Source organism: Symphalangus syndactylus, chromosome 5 (assembly GCF_028878055.3).
Source record: "Symphalangus syndactylus isolate Jambi chromosome 5, NHGRI_mSymSyn1-v2.1_pri, whole genome shotgun sequence".
Lineage (NCBI taxonomy): Eukaryota > Metazoa > Chordata > Mammalia > Primates > Hylobatidae > Symphalangus > Symphalangus syndactylus.
In genome coordinates this window covers 107,982,208-108,004,076 of record NC_072427.2, presented here as the reverse complement: position 1 = coordinate 108,004,076, position 21,869 = coordinate 107,982,208, and the positions used below count along the sequence as shown (strand labels likewise).

Genomic DNA, 21,869 nt, shown 5'->3' with positions numbered 1-21,869 from the left:
ATGTCAGGCACCATACCATAGATCCAGGAAATTCAAATGTGTAAATTCAAACATGTAAAAAAAAATACCCACATATATACATCATATTCAAACTGCAGAAAATTAATGTGTATATATCCATATATAAGTATAGATATAAATATATTATTCATATTCATATATATGAATGAATAGTATATTTATATATTTTATATATCCATATACATGAATAAGAATATATATGAATACTATATTTATATATGAATATGAATATATATGAATGAATACTATATATATGAATATGAATATATATGAATGACTACTATATGAATATGAATATATATGAATACTATATTTATATATAAATATGGTTATATATGAATGAATAATATATTTATACATATATATTCCTTATCTATATAGAATACTGAAAGGAGCAAGAGAGCCAGAGGTAAAAACGCCCTTACTGATGGAGGAAAAATAAGTTTTACATCTGATTTTTCTGCCAGAAGCCATAAAAACAAGAAGAGAGTGAAGTATTTTTGGTGTTGAGAGAGAAAACCCCACTAGTGTAGAATTCTGTCTCTGTGAAATGTGAAATTATCCTTCACATGTGCAGCAGAAAGAATATCCTTTCTCAGAGAAACAGACATAGAGGGCATTTTTTGCCAATGGATCTGACTTGCAAGAAATGTTTGAACAAGTTCTTTTTTTTTTTTTTTTGAGACAGAGTTTTACTCTGTTGCCTGGTCTGGGGTGCAGTGGCGTGATCTTGGCCCACTTTCACCTTTCCCTTCTGAGATTCAAGCAATTCTCCTGCCTCAGACTCCTGAGTAGCTGGGATTACAGGCATGTGTCACCATGCTTGGCTAATTTTTTATTTTTAGTAGAGGAGGGGTTTCGCCATGCTGGCCAGGCTGGTCTGAAACTCCTGACCTCCACCCACCTCGGCCTCCCAAAGTGCTGGGATTTCAGGCGTGAGCCACTGTGCCTGGCCCTGAACAAGTTCTTCAGAGAATAAAAATGCTTTAAACTGGAAACTCAGATCTCCAAATCATTTGATCATTTTTAAATTGGACTTGTTTATGTTTTGTTGTTGTTATTTCTTGTTGTTGTTTTGCTATTCAATTGAGTTCCTTAATATATCCTGGTTATTAATTCCTTGTTAATTGAATAGTTTGCAAATATTTTTTTCCTATTCCATAAGTTGTCTCTTCACTTTACTGATTATTTCCATTGCTGTTCAGATCCTTTTAAGCTTGATGTGATCCCGTCTGTCCATTTTTTGTTTTGGTTGCCTGTGCTCTTGAGGTCTTGCTCAAGAAATCTTTGCCCAGACCAATGTCCTGAAGAATTTCCCCAACTTTTTCTTCTAGTAGTTTCATGGGTTCAGATCTTAGACTTAAATCTTTAATCAATTTTGATTTGATTTTTGTGTATGGTGAGAGATAGGGGTCTGGTTTTATGCTTCTGCATATGGATCTAGTTTGCCCAGCACGGTTTATTGAAGAGGCTGTCCTTTCCCTAATATATGTTTAAAGAAAGGAAGTGCATCAGAAAAGACTAAGTGAAGGTAAATTAAAAACTTTTACTTTTCTTATTCTTATTCATAAGATTATTGAAAATAACGGAAACAATATATTTTATTATATTGTGTATATATACTATGTATAAGATAAATGAATGCTAACAACGATATAAGGGATGAGAGGAAAGACTTAGAAATAACTTAACATAAAGAACTCCTGCTACCCATTAAGCAGTACAGTGTTATTTGAAAATTGACCTCATTCAGTTCATTGTAAATGCATATTGAAAATTCTTGAACAACAAATAAACAAGTTAAAGAAAGATAACTGATATGCTAAGGAAAGAAAATTAAATCATATAAAATGCTCAATTGAAATCGCCAAAGAAAAATAGTGAAAGACAAAAACTGAAATAAAGAAAAAGGGCAACAAATAAAATAGTTACAAATATAGTAGATATTAATCCATTGTATCAGTAATTACCTTAAAATTATAATTATCTAAATAGATCAATTGAAAGGTAGAGACAGAGTAGATTAAAAAAAAAACGCAACCGGATATTGTTCACACACACACACACACAGACACCACAATAAGAATAATGACACATGTGAATTAAAGATAAATAGATAGAAAAAGACATACTATGCTAACACGAATCAAATGAAAGCAGGAGTGGAAATATTGATGCCAGATGCAGTCGACTTCAGAGCAAGGAAAGTTATCAGGTTTCTAACCGGCTATTACCTAATCATAATGGGGTCATTTCTCAAGGAAAATATAGTGATCTTTAACGTGTATATGTTTAACAAAGTACAAAAATATGCAAGGCAAAAATTAATGCAACTTAATGAGAAATAGATGTATCCACTTTTATAGCTGGAGACTTTAACGCTGCTCTATAAGGAACTGACTAATTCAGCAAGCAGAAAAAAAAATGGAATACATGGACCCAGGAGGCGGAGGTTGCTGTGAGCTGAGATCGCGCCATTGCACTCCAGCCTATGCAACAAGAGCGAAACTCTGTAACAAAAAAAAGGGGGGGGGGGGGAGAATACAAAGATAAAAAGAAAAAAGTAAGAAAAAATGGGAAAATTTTGGAAAAAAGAGAAAAAAATAAAATCTGTAAGGACATTGCTTAACCAATCAACTTCAATCAACTATATATGTCATCTACAGACTAATTAATCCAGTAACAGCAGAATGCATACACTTCTCAAGCTTGCCTAGAATATGCACCAAGATAGATCACACCCTAGGTCATATGACACACTTTAAAGCATTTTATAAATAGGAATCATACTATGTCTGCTCTCATACCACAATGGAATTATACTACAAATCAATAAAAGAAAGCTAGAAAATACTCCAAATGCTTGAAGATTAAACAATGTACATTTTTTTTTTTTTTTTTTTTTTTTTTTGAGACGGAGTCTCGCTCTGTTGCCCAGGCTGGAGTGCAGTGGCGCGATCTCGGCTCACTGCAAGCTCCGGCTCCCGGGTTCACGCCATTCTCCTGCCTCAGCCTCCCGAGTAGCTGGGACTACAGGCGCCCGCCAACACGCCCGGCTAATTTTTTTTTGTATTTTTAGTAGAGACGGGGTTTCACCGTGTTAGCCAGGATGGTCTCGATCTCCTGACCTCGTGATCCACCCGCCTCGGCCTCCCAAAGTGCTGGGATTACAGGCTTGAGCCACCGCGCCCGGCCAACAATGTACATTTAAGTAACACATAGGTCCAAGAAAAATATCTCAAAAGAAATTTTTAAATATTTTAAACTAAATGAAAATGAAAACACAACAAATCAAAATTTGGGGGATGAAGTGAAAGAAATGTTTAGAGGGAAATTTCCTTGAATGCATATATTAGAATATAAGAAAGATTTAAAGTGAATTATCTAGATTTCTACCTCAGAAAACTGAGAAAAGAAGAGCAGATGAAGTTCAAAGTAAGCAGAAGAAAACAAATAATAAACATTGCAGAAGAAGTAAATACATTTCAAAACAAAATCAATAGAGAATATTAAAACTGAAAACTGGTTCTTTTAAAAGATTAACAAAATTGCTAAGTCTATACCTAAGCTAACTCAGAAAAATAAAATACAGAGATAGAGAGAGAAAAAAACACAGGAATATCAGAAATAAAGAAGGAATAACTACTATAGACAGCATTGTCATTCAAAGGATAATAAAGTAATACCATGAGCAATTTATGCCAATAATTTGATAACCAAAGTGAAACAGAGAAATTCCTCAAAAGGCACAATCAGCTAAATGTCACAAAGGAAGAAGCAATCTGAACAGACCTTTACATCCATCAGACAAATTGAATTAATAATTAATAGTCTCCCCAGACAGAAAGCACCAAGCCCAGACAGGTTCACTGGTGAATTCTACCAAACGTTTAAACATTAAATTATATCAATTATCTACATACTATTTCAAAAGATAGAGATAGAGAGAATACTTTCTCATTCTATGAAGCCAGCATTACTGAAATGCCAAAAAGAGACAAAGATATGACAAGAAAACCACAGGCCAATATCTTTCTAAACATAGATGCAAACACCATTTACAAAATATTAGCAAGTCAAATCCAACAATTTATAAATAAACTATATATCACACCCAAGTGGGATTTATCCCAGGTATGCAAGTCTGGTTCAATGTTAAGGAATCAATGCAAATCCAACACTTCAAGATAATAAAGAAAAATAATCATAAAATCATAATAATAGATACATAAATTATTTCACAAAAATTGATACCCATTCATAATAAAAGCTTCCAATAAGAATGAGGAGTGGACCTTCCTTAACTTAATAAAGGATATCTAAAAAACTACAACTTACATCATTCTTTACATCTTAGTGAGTAACTAGAAGCTGTCCCCACCATATCGTCTCTCACTAATTCTTTTCAACATTGTACTGGAATAACTAGTGAAAGCCATAAGACAAAGAAAGGAAATAAAAGGCATATTGATTGGGAAGGAAGAAATAACTCTCTTTGTTTGCAGATGACATAATAGTCTATGAATAAAGCCTGAAAAAACACCTGGGTATAATCAATGATTATTGCAAGGTTGCAGGATAAAAGATTAATATGCAAAAATCAATTAATATGCAAAAATAAAAAATATACCACCAATAAACAAGTGAAATTTGAAATTAAAAACAAAATTATTCTTTTAACTAGCACCCCACAAAATTAAATACTCAGGCATATATCTAATAAAATATGTATAAGATCTACATGAAGAAAACTATGTAACTGATGATAGAAAATAAAAGAAGAATGAAATAAATGGAGAGTTATTTCATGTTCATGGATAGAAAGACTCAATATGGACAAGATGTCAGCTCTTCCCAACTTGATCTGTAGAGTCAACGTAATCCCAACAAAATCACAAGTCACTATGTGAATATTGACAAATTGATTCTAAAGTTTATTACATAGAGAGGCAAAAAGAACCACAATAACCAAAGTAATATTGAAAGTGTAAATTTGTAGGATTGACACTATCTAACTTCAATACTTACTATAAGCTACAGTAAACAAGACAATGCGATATTGGCCAAAGAATAAACAAATAAATTAATGGAACCAAATAAAAACCCCAGAAATAGACCTAGTGAACTGACATGTCACACATAGTTAAGGCAGTACTATGGTGAAAAGATGGTATTTTCAACAAATGGTACTGGAACAACTGTAATCCATAAGAAAAAAAATATATCTAGCCACAGACATTATGCACTTCATAAAAATTAACTCAAAATGTAATATTAAAATGAATGTAAATCAAAAAATTATAAAACTGCTAGAAGAAAACATGGCAGGTAATCTAGATGACCTTGGTTTTGGTAGTGAATTTTAGGATTCAACACCAGAAGCACAATCCATGAAAGAAAGGTGGCTTTTGGGGTTGTTCGTTTGTTTGTTTGAGACAGTCTTGCTCTGTTGCCCAGGCTGGAGTGCAGTAGCCTGATCTCAGCTCACTGCAACCTCCGCCTCCTGGGTTCAAGTGATTCTCCTGCCTCAGCCTCCTGAGTAGCTGGGGTTACAGGTGCCTGCCACCATGCCTGGCTAATTTTTTGTGTTTTTAGTAGAGATGTGGTTTCACCATGTTAGCCAGGATAGTCTCGAACTCCTGACCTCATGATAAGCTGGACTTCTATAAAATTAAAAATTTATGCTCTGCAAAAGACACTGATAAATGAATGAAAAGACAAATCACAGAATGGGAGGAAATATTTGCAAAATACGTATCTGACAAAGGACTATTATATGAAATATACAAATAATTCTTAAACTCTATATAATAAAAAGAAGAGCCCAATTAGAAAGTGGGCCAAAATACTTAATACATACCTAATTAAAGAAGATATACAAATAGTAAATAAGCCTATGAAAAGATATTTCAAATCCTATGAACCAGGGAAATGAAAATTAAAATGAGCTACTGTACCACTGCAAGCCTATTGAAATGGTCAACATCTAGGACACTGACAACACCAAATGCTAGATGTGAAGCAACAGGACATCTCATTCATTGCTGATGGAAATGCAGTGATACAATCACTTTGGAAGACAATTTAGCAGCTTCTCAAGAAAATAAACATACTCTGACCTTAAAATTTATTATTTGAACTACTTAGTATTTACCCAAAGAAGTTGAAAGTGTATGTCTACACCAAAACCTGCACACTGATGTTTTCAGAAGCTTGTTTCATAACTGCCAAAACTTGGAAGCAATTAAGACATCCTTCAGTAGGTGAATGAATAAACTGTGGTAGATCCCAACAATGGGCTATTATTCAGCACTAAAAAGGAAAGAGATAGCAAGCCATGAAGAGACATGGAGGAAACTCAGATGATTATTACTAAGTGAAATAAGCCAATTTTAAAAGACTACCTACTTTACAATTCCAACTGTATGACAAATATAGTTTTGCTTTGAGAAAAGCAGAAGACACTAAAAAGATCAGTGGTTGCACATGTTGGAAAGAAGGGAGGAATAAGTAGGTGGAGTACAGAAGATTTGTGAGGCAGTAAAACTATTCTGTATGATAAAATAATTGTGGGAAAACATCATGATAAACATTTTCAAACACATAGAATGTACAACCCCAAGAGTGAACCTTAATGTAAAGTATAAATTTGGGGTAACGATGTGTCAAGGTAGGTTCACTGATTGTAACAAATGCATCCCTCTGGTGGGAGATGTTGCTAATGGGGGAGGCTGTGAATGTGTGGGAGCAGGGGATACATAGGAAATCTCTGTCTCCCTCTCAATTTTGCTATGAAATTAAAACTGGTCTAAATGAAGTCTATACAAATGGAATTTTAAAATTATTCTTTGTAGTTTATAATTGCTAGGCATCATAGCAGAATGTTTTCCTGATGTTAAAAAATTACAATGTATGTGGTTAATAGTTTGTAATAGTGAATACATGTATGTGGGAAAGTCGAAAGACTAAAAGCAAAAGAAAAACATTAATAAACAAGGTTTACCTTCTAGTAGACATATTCACATGTGTGCCTAGAAATATTTGTCACTGCTCCATGACAACCACACATTTATCACCTGAAAGACTGGCTATTATACTGAATTACACTAATCTAAGTAATAAGGAAGAAACAAGAAGAATCATAGATGTTGGAGAAAAGTGAATATACAGAATAAAATCTATAAGAAATACAATTACATAACTTCAAATATTCCAGAAAAGAAGTTGTATACTTCAGCAGGTTATTTATAAACTCTGGGAAACAAATGGCACACAGATTACAAAACACGAGTGAAATTTTGCTGTTGTCTAATTGGCATATTTGAATCATTTTCATCCCATCCATAATATGTAAAATGAAAATATCATGGTAGATTCATAAAAACACAGATGAATGAGGTCTTATTGGATATTCAGTCCTAATCTTCTTTTCATTCATTCCCCCCTTACAAAAGTATCATGACAGTAGGATCCAATGGTTATTGTGAGTGAAATATTACATGAATACTTGCTCCTCAATTTTAGCTATATACATGGGCCCAAACTTGAATCACAAGCAATCAGAAAATCTGAGAAAGTAAAGAGAATATGAAGTCACATGATGATACCTCCTGTCCAACGCAGGTATAAGGAACACAAAATTTTCAATATTAAATTTGTTTTGGGATGTGTTTTATTTGTATTATTTTTGCATATCCTTCCATTCCATTTAAGTTAAAATTATTTGCAAATAAGTTATTCTACATAGTAGAATTAAGCTTTTTATTAATTATGCATTCTGAAATAAAACATAGAATACATCAATACTTTAAAAACCTTACAGCCATATTTGTATTTTAAGGTAACCACAGTATACCCTTTTACTCTTCCCTTTTCTAAACTAATCATTCTCAAAGCTGTTTTCATGATTTATTAATTGCATGAAATCCTCACATTCTGGCAGGGTGTGCTTATTAATTAATCAATAATATCACCTCTCATGATATACCAGATGACATCTGACAGGGGCAGAGTGCATGGACATTTACTGTCTTTAATGTGGAAACTGTCTCTCTGTGTTAATATTAATAAAACATAATATAGTATTAGTGTTTCTTTAAGTAACTAAATATTTTAGTTACAAAAGCAGTACCAACATATATAATTTATATTTAATTTAATAATATCACCTTTTATGATAGACTGGATGACATTTGACAGAGGCAGAACGCATTTAGACATTTATAGTTTTCATGTGAAATCTCTCCCTCTCTGTTAATAAAACATAACATATATTAGTGTTTCTGTAAGTAACCAAATATTTTAGTTTCAAAAGCAGTATCTATACGTAATTTTATATTTAATTTAATAAAATTATATATAATTCAATTTAATAAAATTATATATAATTCAATTTAATAAAATTATATATAATTCAATTTAATAAAATTATATATAATTTAATTGAATTATATATAATTTAATTGAATAAAATATATATAATTTTATTTAAACACTCAAAAATCAAAGAAATGTAAAAAGTAGAAATCAAAGACCTTAATCAATACTGATCCTGTTTGCTGCCTCATACATAAGCATTAATATTTTCTTCTTTCCTTCCCAATAATTTTCCAGGTGGTCTATAGTTTGTAAAAAATAATATCCTAGGGTACACACACATTCACACACACAGATATTTCTATGTACTACATATATATGTATATAAATTTTAGCAAATTTATGTCACATAGAAATACAGCTGCAATAATGTTCCATTTCAGCACATAAATCTCTTCCTCATTCTTTTCATAAATGAGTAGTATTCATAGTGTTAGATATAATAATGTATTTCTCTGCTTCTTTATTGTTACACTTTAGAAGAAACTTTCAATATTTTTATAATGGACTGTTCTGTTTTGAACATCCATATATATAAATTTTGTAAATATACAGTAAGATACTAGATGTAGAATGGAAGGCCAAAACTGAAAAATGCTGGCAAATTGCCCACAGAAGTCTATTCCAATTCATGGCTGCAATAAAAGCAAAGAATGCATATTTCTCTACAACCTCTGACATATTAAATATCACCAATTTATTTTTTGACAATCTGATAAGTAAAACTTGATGTTATTTAAGATTTGCATTTGTCTATTTAGGTTGAGTCTGAGCTTGTTTCTTTTTTTGGTTACTTTGTTTTAATTGACTTTTAATGTCTTTACACACTTTCATAGAGTTATTTAACCTTTTCTCTTACTTGTTGCTTACATCATGTGTCTTATAATCATTAGATTTTGTATTCCTTGCAAATATTTATTTATATGATGCTATTTATTACATGAAAGTTTATATTTTTATCTGCAAGTTAATGAATTTTATAAATTTTTTTCAGTGTCGACATTTTCATTTTTTTTAAATTTCTTAAAATTGAAAGTTTCAGTAATGTATTTCCAAGTGTAAATTCTCTATGCATGCCGAGATAGTGATGCAGGTAACACTGATTGAGTGTGGCACATGCATCAGCTATTACAAGTAACCTACAGGAATTAGTTTGGTACTATTATCATCTTTGTTTTATTAACTAAGCAACGAAGGATGGGGAGTTTTGTGCAATGAGTTAGTGGGAGAGCCAGCTAATTTAGTTCTGGGACACCTCCCTTTAAACATTATGCATGCTTGTTATTATTTCCTATTTAATAATAAGTTCTAAAATATGGCAGGAATTTATATAATGTTAACCAGTCTATACATTGTGAAACTTATCCACATTACATTTTGTGACTATTTTGACAAACAATTGCCTCATTTACTCTTTTTAATTCTACAGAAAATATCAATAATGATTCTGGTATTGCTTAATATAACTTACACGAAGTCAGGAGATGGAGACCATCGTGGCTAACGCGGTGAAACCCCGTCTCTACTAAAAAATACAAAAAAAAAAAAAAAAAAATTAGCCGGACGTGGTGGCGGGCACCTGTAGTCCCAGCTACTTGAGAGGCTGAGGCAGGAGAATGGCATGAACCCAGGAGGCGGAGCTTGCAGTGAGCCGAGATTGCGCCAGGGCACTCCAGCCTGGACGACAGAGCGAAATTCTGTCTTAAAAAAAAAATTTTATATATATATATATATATTCTGTAAATATATTCTGTATATATATATATTCTGTATATATAGATATATTCTGTATATATATATAAAAAACTTACAATGGATAGGAGATTCGACATGTAAATTATGTGTGTTTCAAATATAGCCAACTAAGGTTAAGTGAAATATTCACTTGATAATACTTATTGTATTTATTATAATAAAAAAGTTAAAAGTAACCTAAATGTCAGTTGGTGACTGGTTAAATATATGGTGGTACATACATACAACAGCATAGTATGCAGCGTGAAAAAATAAGAGACAACTCTAAATATTCTTTTATAAATTATAGCTAAAACTCAGTGTTAATTCAAAAGGCTCAATTAAATACAGTTAGTATATTACCACTTGTGTAAAAATAACTATATGTATTTGATTCATATGTGCTGATATCTGTGTAGAACGTCTCCGGAAAAAAATTAATGTAACAAAAATTAAAATTAAAAAGATCACCAAAAACAAAAATAAGAATTGTAAAGGCTACTAACTAACCATTTTCTCTTGTTAATCTTGAATGTCCTTTCAGTAATATTTATTTAATTATTTTTAATTTAAAGATATTTGTTTGCATATTCATTTTTAGTAAGGAAAACAATTAAAATCAGAATTCACTAGTTCTGTCTTCTCTCTGCATTGTGCTTTACTTCATCATATATTTGTACCAATTGTTAATATAAGAAAATGGTTGAATCATTTTCTTGCTAAGAATCATCAATAGCCACATTTCCACAAATAGTATAATCCTGTATGTCATCACAAACACTGGTATCATGCGGAACTTTTTAAAAGAATCAATTGAAGAATAATGAAAACTAACACACAGACAAACAAACAAAACAACATGAAGATCCAGTGGTAGAGGGCTCTTCATCCGTCTTTACTGACTCTATAGAGCTTACTTACTTGGGGCCCCTGATCACAGAATGTTGCTAAATCTGTCTGAATCACTGTCTCTTACAGACATCTGATTTTCAGAGCTAAAAAAGTTTATTCACTTCTAGATTTCTTCTATTCTTATCAACACCCATTCTTCAAATTATGATGCATGTGTATGTGAGGTACCTACATACTCAGATAAGAGGAATGATATGTAACTGTGATCTGATCAAAAGTTCGTAGAATCTGTTCAATCTTTGGACCACTGTAGATTTGTTGTTTGCTTGCTTTTTTTTTTTTTTGGTAATCCTAGTTTATATGCTTCTTAAGAGCAAATTTTAATATCCTATATCCACCATATGATAAGAAACATAACAGTTTCCCTGCTCTGAATGTTCTAAATGCCCCACCCTTCCTCTAGTCCCTGGCAACTGTGGACTTTATTATTGCCATTATAGATTTGTTATTTCCAGAATGTCATATAGTTGGAATTATAAAGTATTTAGTCATTTCAAACTGCCTCAGTTGCCTTAGTAAATATATTTAAAGTTCTTCTATATATTTTCATGGTAGTTAGCTCATTTATTTTATTATTAGTAATTTTCAATTTTACTGATGGACCACAGCTTATTTATCCATTACCTACTATCCATTCACTTACTGGAAGGCAAGTAGGTTACAATTTTTGGCAATTTATAAATAGTGTTACTGTAAACATTCATATGAAGACTGCTGAATGAATACAAATTGAAGCCCCCAACCCTTCTTTAGTGTTTTTTTTCTGTACCTATTTGAAATCTATATTAGCAGTACTTCATGCCCAATTCTTCTGTCTCACTTTACTCCTTGTCATCACCAAATAACTTCCTTGTTACTCTTTTTTTGGTTGTTGTTCAGTTGTGAGGCATGAAACATTGTAATAAGTTTTCTAGTTTTCATCAATTGTGAAAAATTACATTCACTGTCATATATTCAAAATTTGATAAAGACGACATTGGAGTATGAAGTTATAAATGAAAAGGTATGCATATATGTTACAAAGATTATTTTATTTAAACTATTTTCTTGAAAAACGTGAATAAGTTAGAAGTCCATAATCATTTTACAGTTAAGATCTTTCATACAAATTGGTAGAGATATTTAAAAGAAGACAGCACATACAAATTTTGTCTTCTAAATTTTGAAATAAAAGCAACCCTTCTGAAGTATTTCAAATATTTTAAAATTTTAAAATGTTTTTTATTATTTTAAAAATGTTTTAAAATATTTTGATAGTTTCAAATGTGGCTAGAGGAAAGAAAGCTACTTGATGCTATACATTGTATTAACAAAATATTTTCTTTTTTTTCAAAATAGAATATATACAATAGGATTTAAAATATGTACCAATTTTGCAAAACAATTGATGAGAAAAAGATATCTAGAAAAAATGGAATTTCTCCCTTTTTTTCTGAGTGATAATATATGGTGAGAGAAATTTAAATGGTAAAGCATTTCTCAGTGGTTTTCTTAAATTAAGCAAATTGGATTTATTTGGAGGAAGATAGAATTGGGTGATTTTAAACTCTGTTTGTTCCATAATGCATCCATTTTTAAATTACACAGGTGAGATGTTTCTCTTTATGTTTCTAGGAAAGATGGATCAAAAGAACCAATAGTGGAGATGAGAACAGAGGATGAAAGAATTACTAATCACGAAGATGGGAGCCCAGTAAATGAGCCAAATGAAACCACACCACTAACAGAACCTGAGTATGTGGCTTGGAGTGCTTACTTATGTTCTAATGGGTATTGGCAAAATGATAGCACATTATTATTGTTGTATTACATATTTAAATATTAATTATTTGTAAAAGAATTGTGCTTTTACTTTTTCAATGAAAGTACATGTGAATATCTAAAATCCATTTTCTAAGGAGACATTTTCCTTGAAAACTTTGTATGAATGTCAGAGAAAGTCTGTTAAACCGTATATCTGTAATTTAATGCAAAAGTATAAAAAAATAAGTATCTTACAGAGTTTGAGATTTTCAGCAATAGTCTGTCTTTTTAAGATAGTGTTGTTTTTGCTTTCAAAATAAAAGAATTATATTTACTGAAATAAAGACACGTCAGAAAATTTGTCATCGCTTTGAATATAAATGTCATTGAAATATACACACGGCTATTTTAAAAAGAAATACTTGTGCAGAGGAGAAAATAATATTAAAGGATTTATCATTGTAATGTCTATGCAGTAAATGATGCTTGTTTTCCATTCTTGATGTTACTTATTTTGCATCTCTAATAGCTCTGTTAAAACTATAGTAGATAACAAAACCTGAAAAGATGAATATATGCCTAGATTCATGCACAGGACAATTAGAATAATTCAAAGCAAAGACATTGTTACAAAGTAGTAACACTAGTATTCTATTGGATGCATGTGATACTAACAAAACCATAGTGATCACACACTTCTTTACTGTGCACCAAAATAACTTTTTAATTTTATTATTTTTCAGAACAAATATTTATTTTTGTAGCACCTAATATTTTCTTGCAGAGTAAACTGATTTAGGTTTCTCATCCTAAATCAAAGACAAAATGTTGTCACAGATGAAGAAAATGATTTTATTTTCATAAATTCCCTCTATCTGCCCACAACGGGCTGAAATAATATTTACACAAATACAAAGTACTACTCTATAGAAAAAAATTTGATATAAATCCTTGGGCCAATTTTAGTGATTGCATTTAGAGATTATTACAATGTAAATTCAAATTAACTGTATTAGATGTGGGTTCTACATTCTCCACTTTAGAAATAAGAAGTGTACATGAAAACTAGTTAAGAATATGCTCTTGGACTGGGCTATATTTTGGGAAAAAAGGGTAATTTAATAACTATGTCTCAATTATAGAAAATAAATCACCAATATAAAATAATATGATTAACAGTAATCTTAAAAATATTTTACCTATACGTAAGTGGTGAGAAATTCTATACCCAGAAACAAACTATCAATTTGGTGAAAGCACTGGGTCATTAAAAACTTAATATATATTAAATGAGTAAGAGATATATTAAGTATTATGCTAACTTACTATCAGAACTCTAATCAGAACTATTTCTCTACAGTTTGATGCTTGAGGTGACACATTGCTTTTATGACCCTGTATTGTCAATATTTTCAGTACTTGTGAATGCTCAAAAGGAATAACTGAGACTGCACTATTTATAACATATATAAAATAGCCTGCTCTCATTGGTACAATGTTTTTTAATGTTTTTTTCATTAGCAGCAATGGATATTACTAGTTTTTGCCTATTACTTTGATTAGTTCTGATAGCTTTGATCTGCAGAATATGTTTTACCCTTCTCATTCAAAAATATAAAATAAATTACAAATAAATCCCAGAGGAATTAGCATTGTAACTTTCACTCCATTATAACATGGTAAGGTCAAAGTCACAGAGATGGATTGGAATACTATTTCTTTCTTTCTTTTTTTTTTTTTCTTTTTGAGACTAGTTTCACTCTTGTTGCCCAGGCTGGAGTGCAATGGCGCAATCTCAGCTCACCTCAACCTCCGCCTCCCAGGTTCAAGTGATTCTTCTGTCTCAGCCTCCCAAGTAGCTTGGATTACAGGCGCACGCTGCCACACCAAGCTAATTTTGTATTTTTAGTAAAGACGGGCTTTCTCCATGTTGGTCAGGCTGGTCTCGAACTCCTGACCTCATGTGATCCACCCACCTTGGCCTCCCAAAGTGCTGGGATTAGAGGTATGAGCCACGGCGCCTGGCCTGGAATACTATTTCTGACCGAATTTTCTTGATGTGGAAAAAGTATGTTGTTAAGGGAGAAAAACTCATCTCCAAATGTCGTGTACACAATGGTAAACAATTGAATTTGCAAGTTTTAGGAAAATCGAGAAAGCACAATTCATTGGCATCGAAGTAAGGTTTGTGAAGCTGTCTTGATATTAAGAAATAAAGTTGTTATTGCTTCGTAAGTTACAATTGCAAACAACTCAAAATCTGTGTTGCAAAGTGATATAAAAGTGACAAGAAAAACAATAGTGAAAAGAGACAAAAGAAAACATATACAGTAAATACTAAAAAGTGAGCAAGTCCTAAAGTATGTTCATTTGCATTAAGTTCCAAGGAATATTGTTAATTCACTCAGTTTCTGAATTTTATTATTATTATTATTATTATTATTATTTGAGATGGAGTCTCGCACTGTTGCCCAGGCTGAAGTGCAGTGGCATGATCTCAGCTCACTGCAATCTCCACCTCCCGGTTCAGGTGATTTCCAGCTAATTTTTGTAATTTTAGTAGATATCTGGTTTCACCGTGTTGGCCAGGCTGGTGTGGAACTCCTGACCTCAAGTGATCCACCCACCTCGGCCTCCCAAAGTGCTAGGATTACAAGCATTAGCCACCACGCCCAGCCTGGTTTCTGAATTTTATGTAACAGAATATGGCAACAATTATTGTTTTCACTGGAGAAAATGCAGTACTAATAAATCATATCATTGACATTTAAAAATGTTTTGGCATTTTACCTTCTATAACATGTAATTCTATTTTTGAGATCAACAACTAGTTACCAAATCTAAGCCACCCTAAGTGAACAATTTGGTGCATCTAAATCTACAAATATATTGTTTCATTCATCATTCTGCATTACATTTTTAAAAGACCAAGTAATTGTTTTTACTCTCTTTTAGATCATTTTTAATCTATTTTATATTATTTTAATAAATTTAATTTTTCCTTTCTAATTATTGTAGCATGTTTTCTCTACAAAATAATAACTTACTTAGCATGTATAAAATATTAGCATATTATTGGAGCATATTTTCCTTACAAAACAGTAACTTAAATGTTAAGGTATATCTCCTTAAATACCTCAGAAAATGAAGCTTATTATTTTTATCTTCCAGAAAATTGCCTTTAAAGGAAGAAAATGGGAAAGAAGCTCTAAATCCAGAAACTATAGAAATTAAAGTTTCTAACGACATCATTCAATCAAAAGAAGATGACAGCAAAGCATAACAACAATATTACAGGGGCTTGAACAACACTACGAAGAGCATTTGGATTGCAGTGACCCTATGACCAAAACTATTCCATTGACCTTAATTTCTTGGGAAACTTCTAGCTTGGAATAGCTTGTACACATATACATATGATCAAATACTCCTGCCCATGATCCATTCCCTTTTGTTATTGTTGTCGTTGTTGCTGTTGTTGTTAATTTTGTTAAGAATTTCAATATCAAGACTGACTGGCACCAACACTTTGGTATTCAGTTTGATTCTATGAGTGAAGTACTGGAATTTATTATGTGGCTAAAGTGCTCTATTTGTTAAGAACTATATTTAATACCACCAATAAATATAGGGGTTAAGGAAAAAAACGTGAGCTACGTGTATCAGAAGGCCCTGCATGTGTATGAGTCCTATTCTGGGCAAATAGATTGTTAAAGTGGCTTTCAACTTCAAGATGAAGGCACTTAATAATAGTTACTCATTTTATCAGGGGAATTTCAGGGAAGGTAGGCTTCAAAGAGCCAGTTATCTTTAGCAGATATTAAAAATTGAAAACTTTGGACAACTCATTTCAAGTTAGGATTCAGTGCATTTTCAACATTGATTTTTGATAGACTGAAGTGCCAGATCAAAATTGTTACCCATTTGAAAGAATATTAGTTGTATATAATATTAGATTAGAAAGACTTTCTAAATCTCTATCTCTTTATATATGTCCTATTCATTCACAATGGATTATACAAAAAAAAGTGTATTGCAAGTGAAATAATATTGATTTCTGCCCTCAGCTTCAAATAAAGTAAATTGAAATGGGAATAATATCAATATGGTGTCTTGATAATTTATAAATATGCGATTATCATTTATTTTTAAATAATTTATCAAAAAACAAGTCTTTAGTGTTTAAATACTTCAAATCATATCCTCAGATATATTTTTAGCCCGTGGTTTTATATAATCTTTAAGAACTAATTTTACCACTGTTATAGGTTCACCATTAAATGTATTTGGCTAATGAAAATTAAAATTTTAAGGTTGACTAAATTAAGAAGAAATTATTTAACATTTTAATGTGCCATAAAAGTGTAAATGATAAACAATTAAATGCCACTATGTGTTCTATTCTGGATGTTCTAGCTAGACGTCATTTTAAGATTTTGATGAACAACTTTGGTTGAAGAAATTCCTTAAGTATTCAACACAAACTTTCTAATATCTTTTGTTAGGGTTATACCAGAATAAAATGCTTCTTTACTTCCAAGCTATGCAAGCTCCCAGAGGTAAGAGAGTGACACATGATTTAACTTATATGTAAGGTTTAAAAAAGTATTTATGGTTGTAAACATACCTACCATTTGGGAGCAGGTTTATTAGCCTTGAGAGCCAAAGGTTTCCTTAGGCCCTGTAACATTCAGAACCTTTGGTGTCTCAGGTGGTATTATAGCTCAAATAGTGACAGGATAGGGAATGCATTCCAAAGGAATATTGGAGCAATTTTTAGCATTGCAGAAACCTGCTTTGGGCGTGTCTCTCTGTAGAGAGAACCTGATGATTATTAAATGTAAAATTAAGGCAACTCATGAATATTTTTATTTACAAAGTGCTTGAAACTCAGCCAAGGAGAGAAAACTAAGTAATTTTATATAATTCATCACTTTTCTGGCTACAGCAGGACAGAATATGACCATCTTCATTTGAAGGCACCAAATCGTCGCAGTGTCTTTGCTATAAATTGCAGGGTTAAATGCGGGAATCTCTCCTTGCGTTCCTGTCTGGCATATTCTGAAGAAAAGAACAGAATTCTTGTGCCTACCTAAGAATTTGAGTAGTGTCTAAACAAACAAACCAGTTAGGTCATTTTAACTGACTTGATTATCCAACTGGTCTTTGACAGATTTGACTGTTCATATTTGGTTTATGTTTGTCTGATCATCCAGTTTGCTTTATTTTGCTGTGTTTTATTTTGTTGTTTGTTTTGTTTTGTACCAATGTACTAAAACTAGTCAAAATACTTGAATTAGTTTGTTTGTGCAAAGTGTACAAGCTTAGTAAAGTGTCCATGAAGCAATGGCCATGATTGCTAATTATTTCTAAATAGGGCCACATGGTTTTAAACTAATGATGGTGAAAGAATTAGGATGACTGAGAAAGTCATTTCGCATGTTTACTATTGTTATATTTGTGCTTTCAGAGTGCAGAAATCATAATAAATAACAAACTATTTTTGTGTTTTCTCAATTTGACATTTCTGTTTCTCTCATTTATTTGGATTTTCCTTGTAAAGAAATTGACATATATTTCATATATATATATATATATACACACATATATATATATGATGTTAAATTTCCTGCCACTCATGTGGAGTAATGATCTGAAATTAACAGATAATCTGAAGCTAATTATATTCAGACTATTTCAAGTGCACTGTTTCAGTTGCCCGGGTGGTCCTTACCTCTTGTCCTTGAAATCCATGCCATGCTGAAGCAAGGCAATACTGTGATAAAGTATTTTTTTTAATATTTCAATGGAATGCTCCAAATGATTTATAAAAATTTCAAAATAAAAGATGGCTTGTAGTAAATTGTAAAATATGAGTAGAACTGAAATAACCTGTTTCATTCTTATTCTAGATTAAACATATACATATAACCGTATAAATGTTATTTTTATTGTCTGAGAGTACTCTTAATATTAGTATAAAGTGTCAAAAGAATTGACTGAACATAAGTACTGTTAAAGTAATTTGAACCCTATGATATTTTAAACCAAGAGGCAAAGATATCACCTAAAACTTGGTATTTCTTGATAGGTTAGGTGCAATTAGGCAGTGACAATCTATATTCAACAATATATAAGATAAAAGTGTAATATCAGAATTTTGACACGTTTTGTTTTCAAAACTGGCACAAATTAATGTGTCAACATATTTTACAATGATTGTCAAAGGAATTTAATTAAGAATTGTATTTTTAAAGATTTATTTATTATTTTTGTGCGCTAAGACATTGCCATTCTATTGATACTAATGCCTAACATTAATGTAATGTTTCTTGTTTTCTTTTATTTTTAATATCAATAACTATAAAAGCATTTTTCAAAGGCTATTTGATCCAGCACACTTCATATGGATCTTAGTCTTTGTATTAAATATTTATATAAATAGATTTTATTAATCAAATTATTTATTTGTGTGCCAATAATTAATTGTAACTTTATGATCATACATTTGTTTATGCTTCTTATTTTAAATAATTAAGATGTATTTGTGCCTTTTAATTAGCATGACAGTCTGCTTTATTAAAAGAAAAAACTACAATTAACATCATTACTCGTATATTTTGCTTAGATTTGAGATACTCAAATGATGCTGTCTCATTTACAGTCAGTAAATAAGTTCAATTCAAACTATTTTACCTTGAATATAAAATCTAAATATAATAAACTATACTGTATAATTTACCTTAATTCATGTCAAAACAATTCTTTTTATACACGCACGAAATATTCTTAATTTGTTCTGTATTGTTTTTCTAAACAATAAATACATTCTAGATATTGTTGAAATTAAATTTTGCCACTTGTAAGACAAAGACAACAGATGACTTGAAAATCAAGCAAATTACTATGATGTTTCTTGGGTCTTCATTATTCCATTTATATATATTTTATTTAGAATAATAAATCATCCTTTATTTTTGGCAATAAGATTATCACTGATGAAAATATGTACAGCTCAAGTAGTAGAAATAATATTTTCCATTAGTTAATTTAGGAAATATTGGAACAGTATATTATAATTATTTATAAGGTTCACAATGTTTCTTTTCACAGAAAATAAGGTAAACATTCAACTTAAATCCCACATGAAGTTTTTTCATACTAATAATCATAATCACATAATGTGCTTATTCAACAAACTTTGTATCTGGATATATTTTTAACAATAAGTTTGTTAGCATTATTTATTTATCTTTAGAGAGAAAATATTTGCATCTGTTTATTAACCCTTTGAAGCATTAATACTTAGTCACTCACATTGAAATTGCATATGGTTATATCAACATAGGCTAAAATTAAATTATGGGTGTCGCAGAAATGAAATACTTCATCTTAAAAGGTAAAATTTTCAAGAAAGTATTTTATTCATGGACTTAATAATGTCTTAAGATGAAACAATTGTATGCCCAAATGAGAAATTTATAAAAAGACCCACATATAGTAGTTGCTGAACAAACATAATTTTCTTCCAGCTCCCATCATTCCTTTTTGAAAAATTGAATTTACCCATGCAGATGCAGCTATTTACAATTATACAAGAATGATAATAGATGAATTATTTCCTCTCATATAAAGGCAAAAATTTTATATTATATATAATGCTAAATATTTATTTGATAACATACTTAATATTCTTAGAAAAATAGTTTATTACTTTAGGATTTTATCTATAACATAAATACATTATTTGATATTACCTCTTTAAATTTTCATTTTATACAATTTTTGAGATTCTGGCCACACAACATTCAGAATTATTGCTCATGTAAATTTAAATATTGCTACTTATTTTTTTTTCTTTTCTGAAATGAAAACATGTATCTTTTGGCATCTGTTTTTAGCCTCCCATGGAAGACAGTAAGCAAAACCATCACTGTTAGAGAATTTCAAATCACAACCCGACATAGGAGAGTAGAGAAACAAAGAAATGAGTGGATCCAGAAAGGCAAACTAAATTGCTGTATTTGGAATAGCTAAGAAGGACCTGACTTTGAGAAGTGCTAGACCAGGGACTAGGAACACTGCTTAGATAAAAATTATGGGCGATTACACTGATGCAAAGGAGAAAACAATGTAACACAGAGGAGAAAGTTAACAGAGATAGAATCTCTGATTTAATTTTGCAAATAGTTTTTTTAGAGAACAACATGCATACTATAAAAGAAATGATACTATTAAGAACAAACCTATTTGTTCCAACTCTTAAAGAAATATTCATGGTTTAGCATTTGCCTCTAAACCCTGTTAGAAATATGTGAAGTTAGAAATAAAGGTTTTTTTTAAAAAAATCTTTTTTGGTATGTGAACTGTATGCTGTGCTCAGTATGTACTGAAACATACTATCTTTTATTTTCTTTAATTTATATATTCCATTCAAATTCTATATTCTTAAGTTAGCTACCACGTTTTCTTATTGTTTCAATATGGTATGTCCCAATGAAATGCTGTATATATATGTCTAAACTGTAAAAATTATACTGCAAATGTTGAAGTTTTGTATTTATGAAAGACATTGAAAGTATGGCTTACAGTATATCAAACTTGTCACACTTCACCATTTGTATATTAATAGTAAAGATACTTTTACTTTAATAAAGTGTTGCATTTTATGTTTATTTTGAATAACATTTCTGCAGTGAGCAAGCTTATGGCTTTTCAAATACTTCTGTGTTAAGAAATTTCCTAACATATATCTAGATATTCTTAAGAAGAGAACGCTTTCTGCCGTCTTATCTCTCAATGAGTTACAATCTTTTGGCTTCTACACTGAGCAGAGTTCAGATAATTAAATGAATAAACAGTTGGTTTAGAGCAGTGGTTCTCAAAATGTGATCCCCTAGAGCAGCATTACCTGGGAACTTGTTCGAATTGTAAATTTCTAGACCTCACCAGAGACTCGATAAATCAGAAGGTTGTAGGAGAGAACCATGGTAATTTGTGTTTCAATAAGAATTTCTGATGATTCTGATGCACACTAGAATTTGAGTCCAATGGATTGGAGACACTTTATTTTTTCATTTACC

At 31.0% G+C, this 21,869-nt stretch overlaps 1 protein-coding gene across 6 annotated transcripts in view; it reads left to right on the top strand.

The window, feature by feature from the left end:
* Nucleotides 1–21,442, top strand: part of NCAM2 (neural cell adhesion molecule 2) — a 567,512-nt gene extending 546,070 nt beyond the window's left edge. For 5 of the 6 annotated variants that reach the window (XM_055279341.2, XM_063640653.1, XM_055279344.2 and 2 more), the window contains 2 exons: nt 12,658–12,777; nt 15,958–21,442. In XM_055279341.2, the coding sequence (XP_055135316.2) occupies nt 12,658–12,777; nt 15,958–16,069 (232 nt within the window). In that variant the 3' untranslated portion in view covers nt 16,070–21,442. Of the gene's footprint in view, nt 1–12,657; nt 12,814–15,957 lie in introns of all 6 variants that reach the window. The other variant, XM_055279340.2, reaches the window with a different exon arrangement.
* Nucleotides 21,443–21,869: the final 427 nt, after the last annotated feature.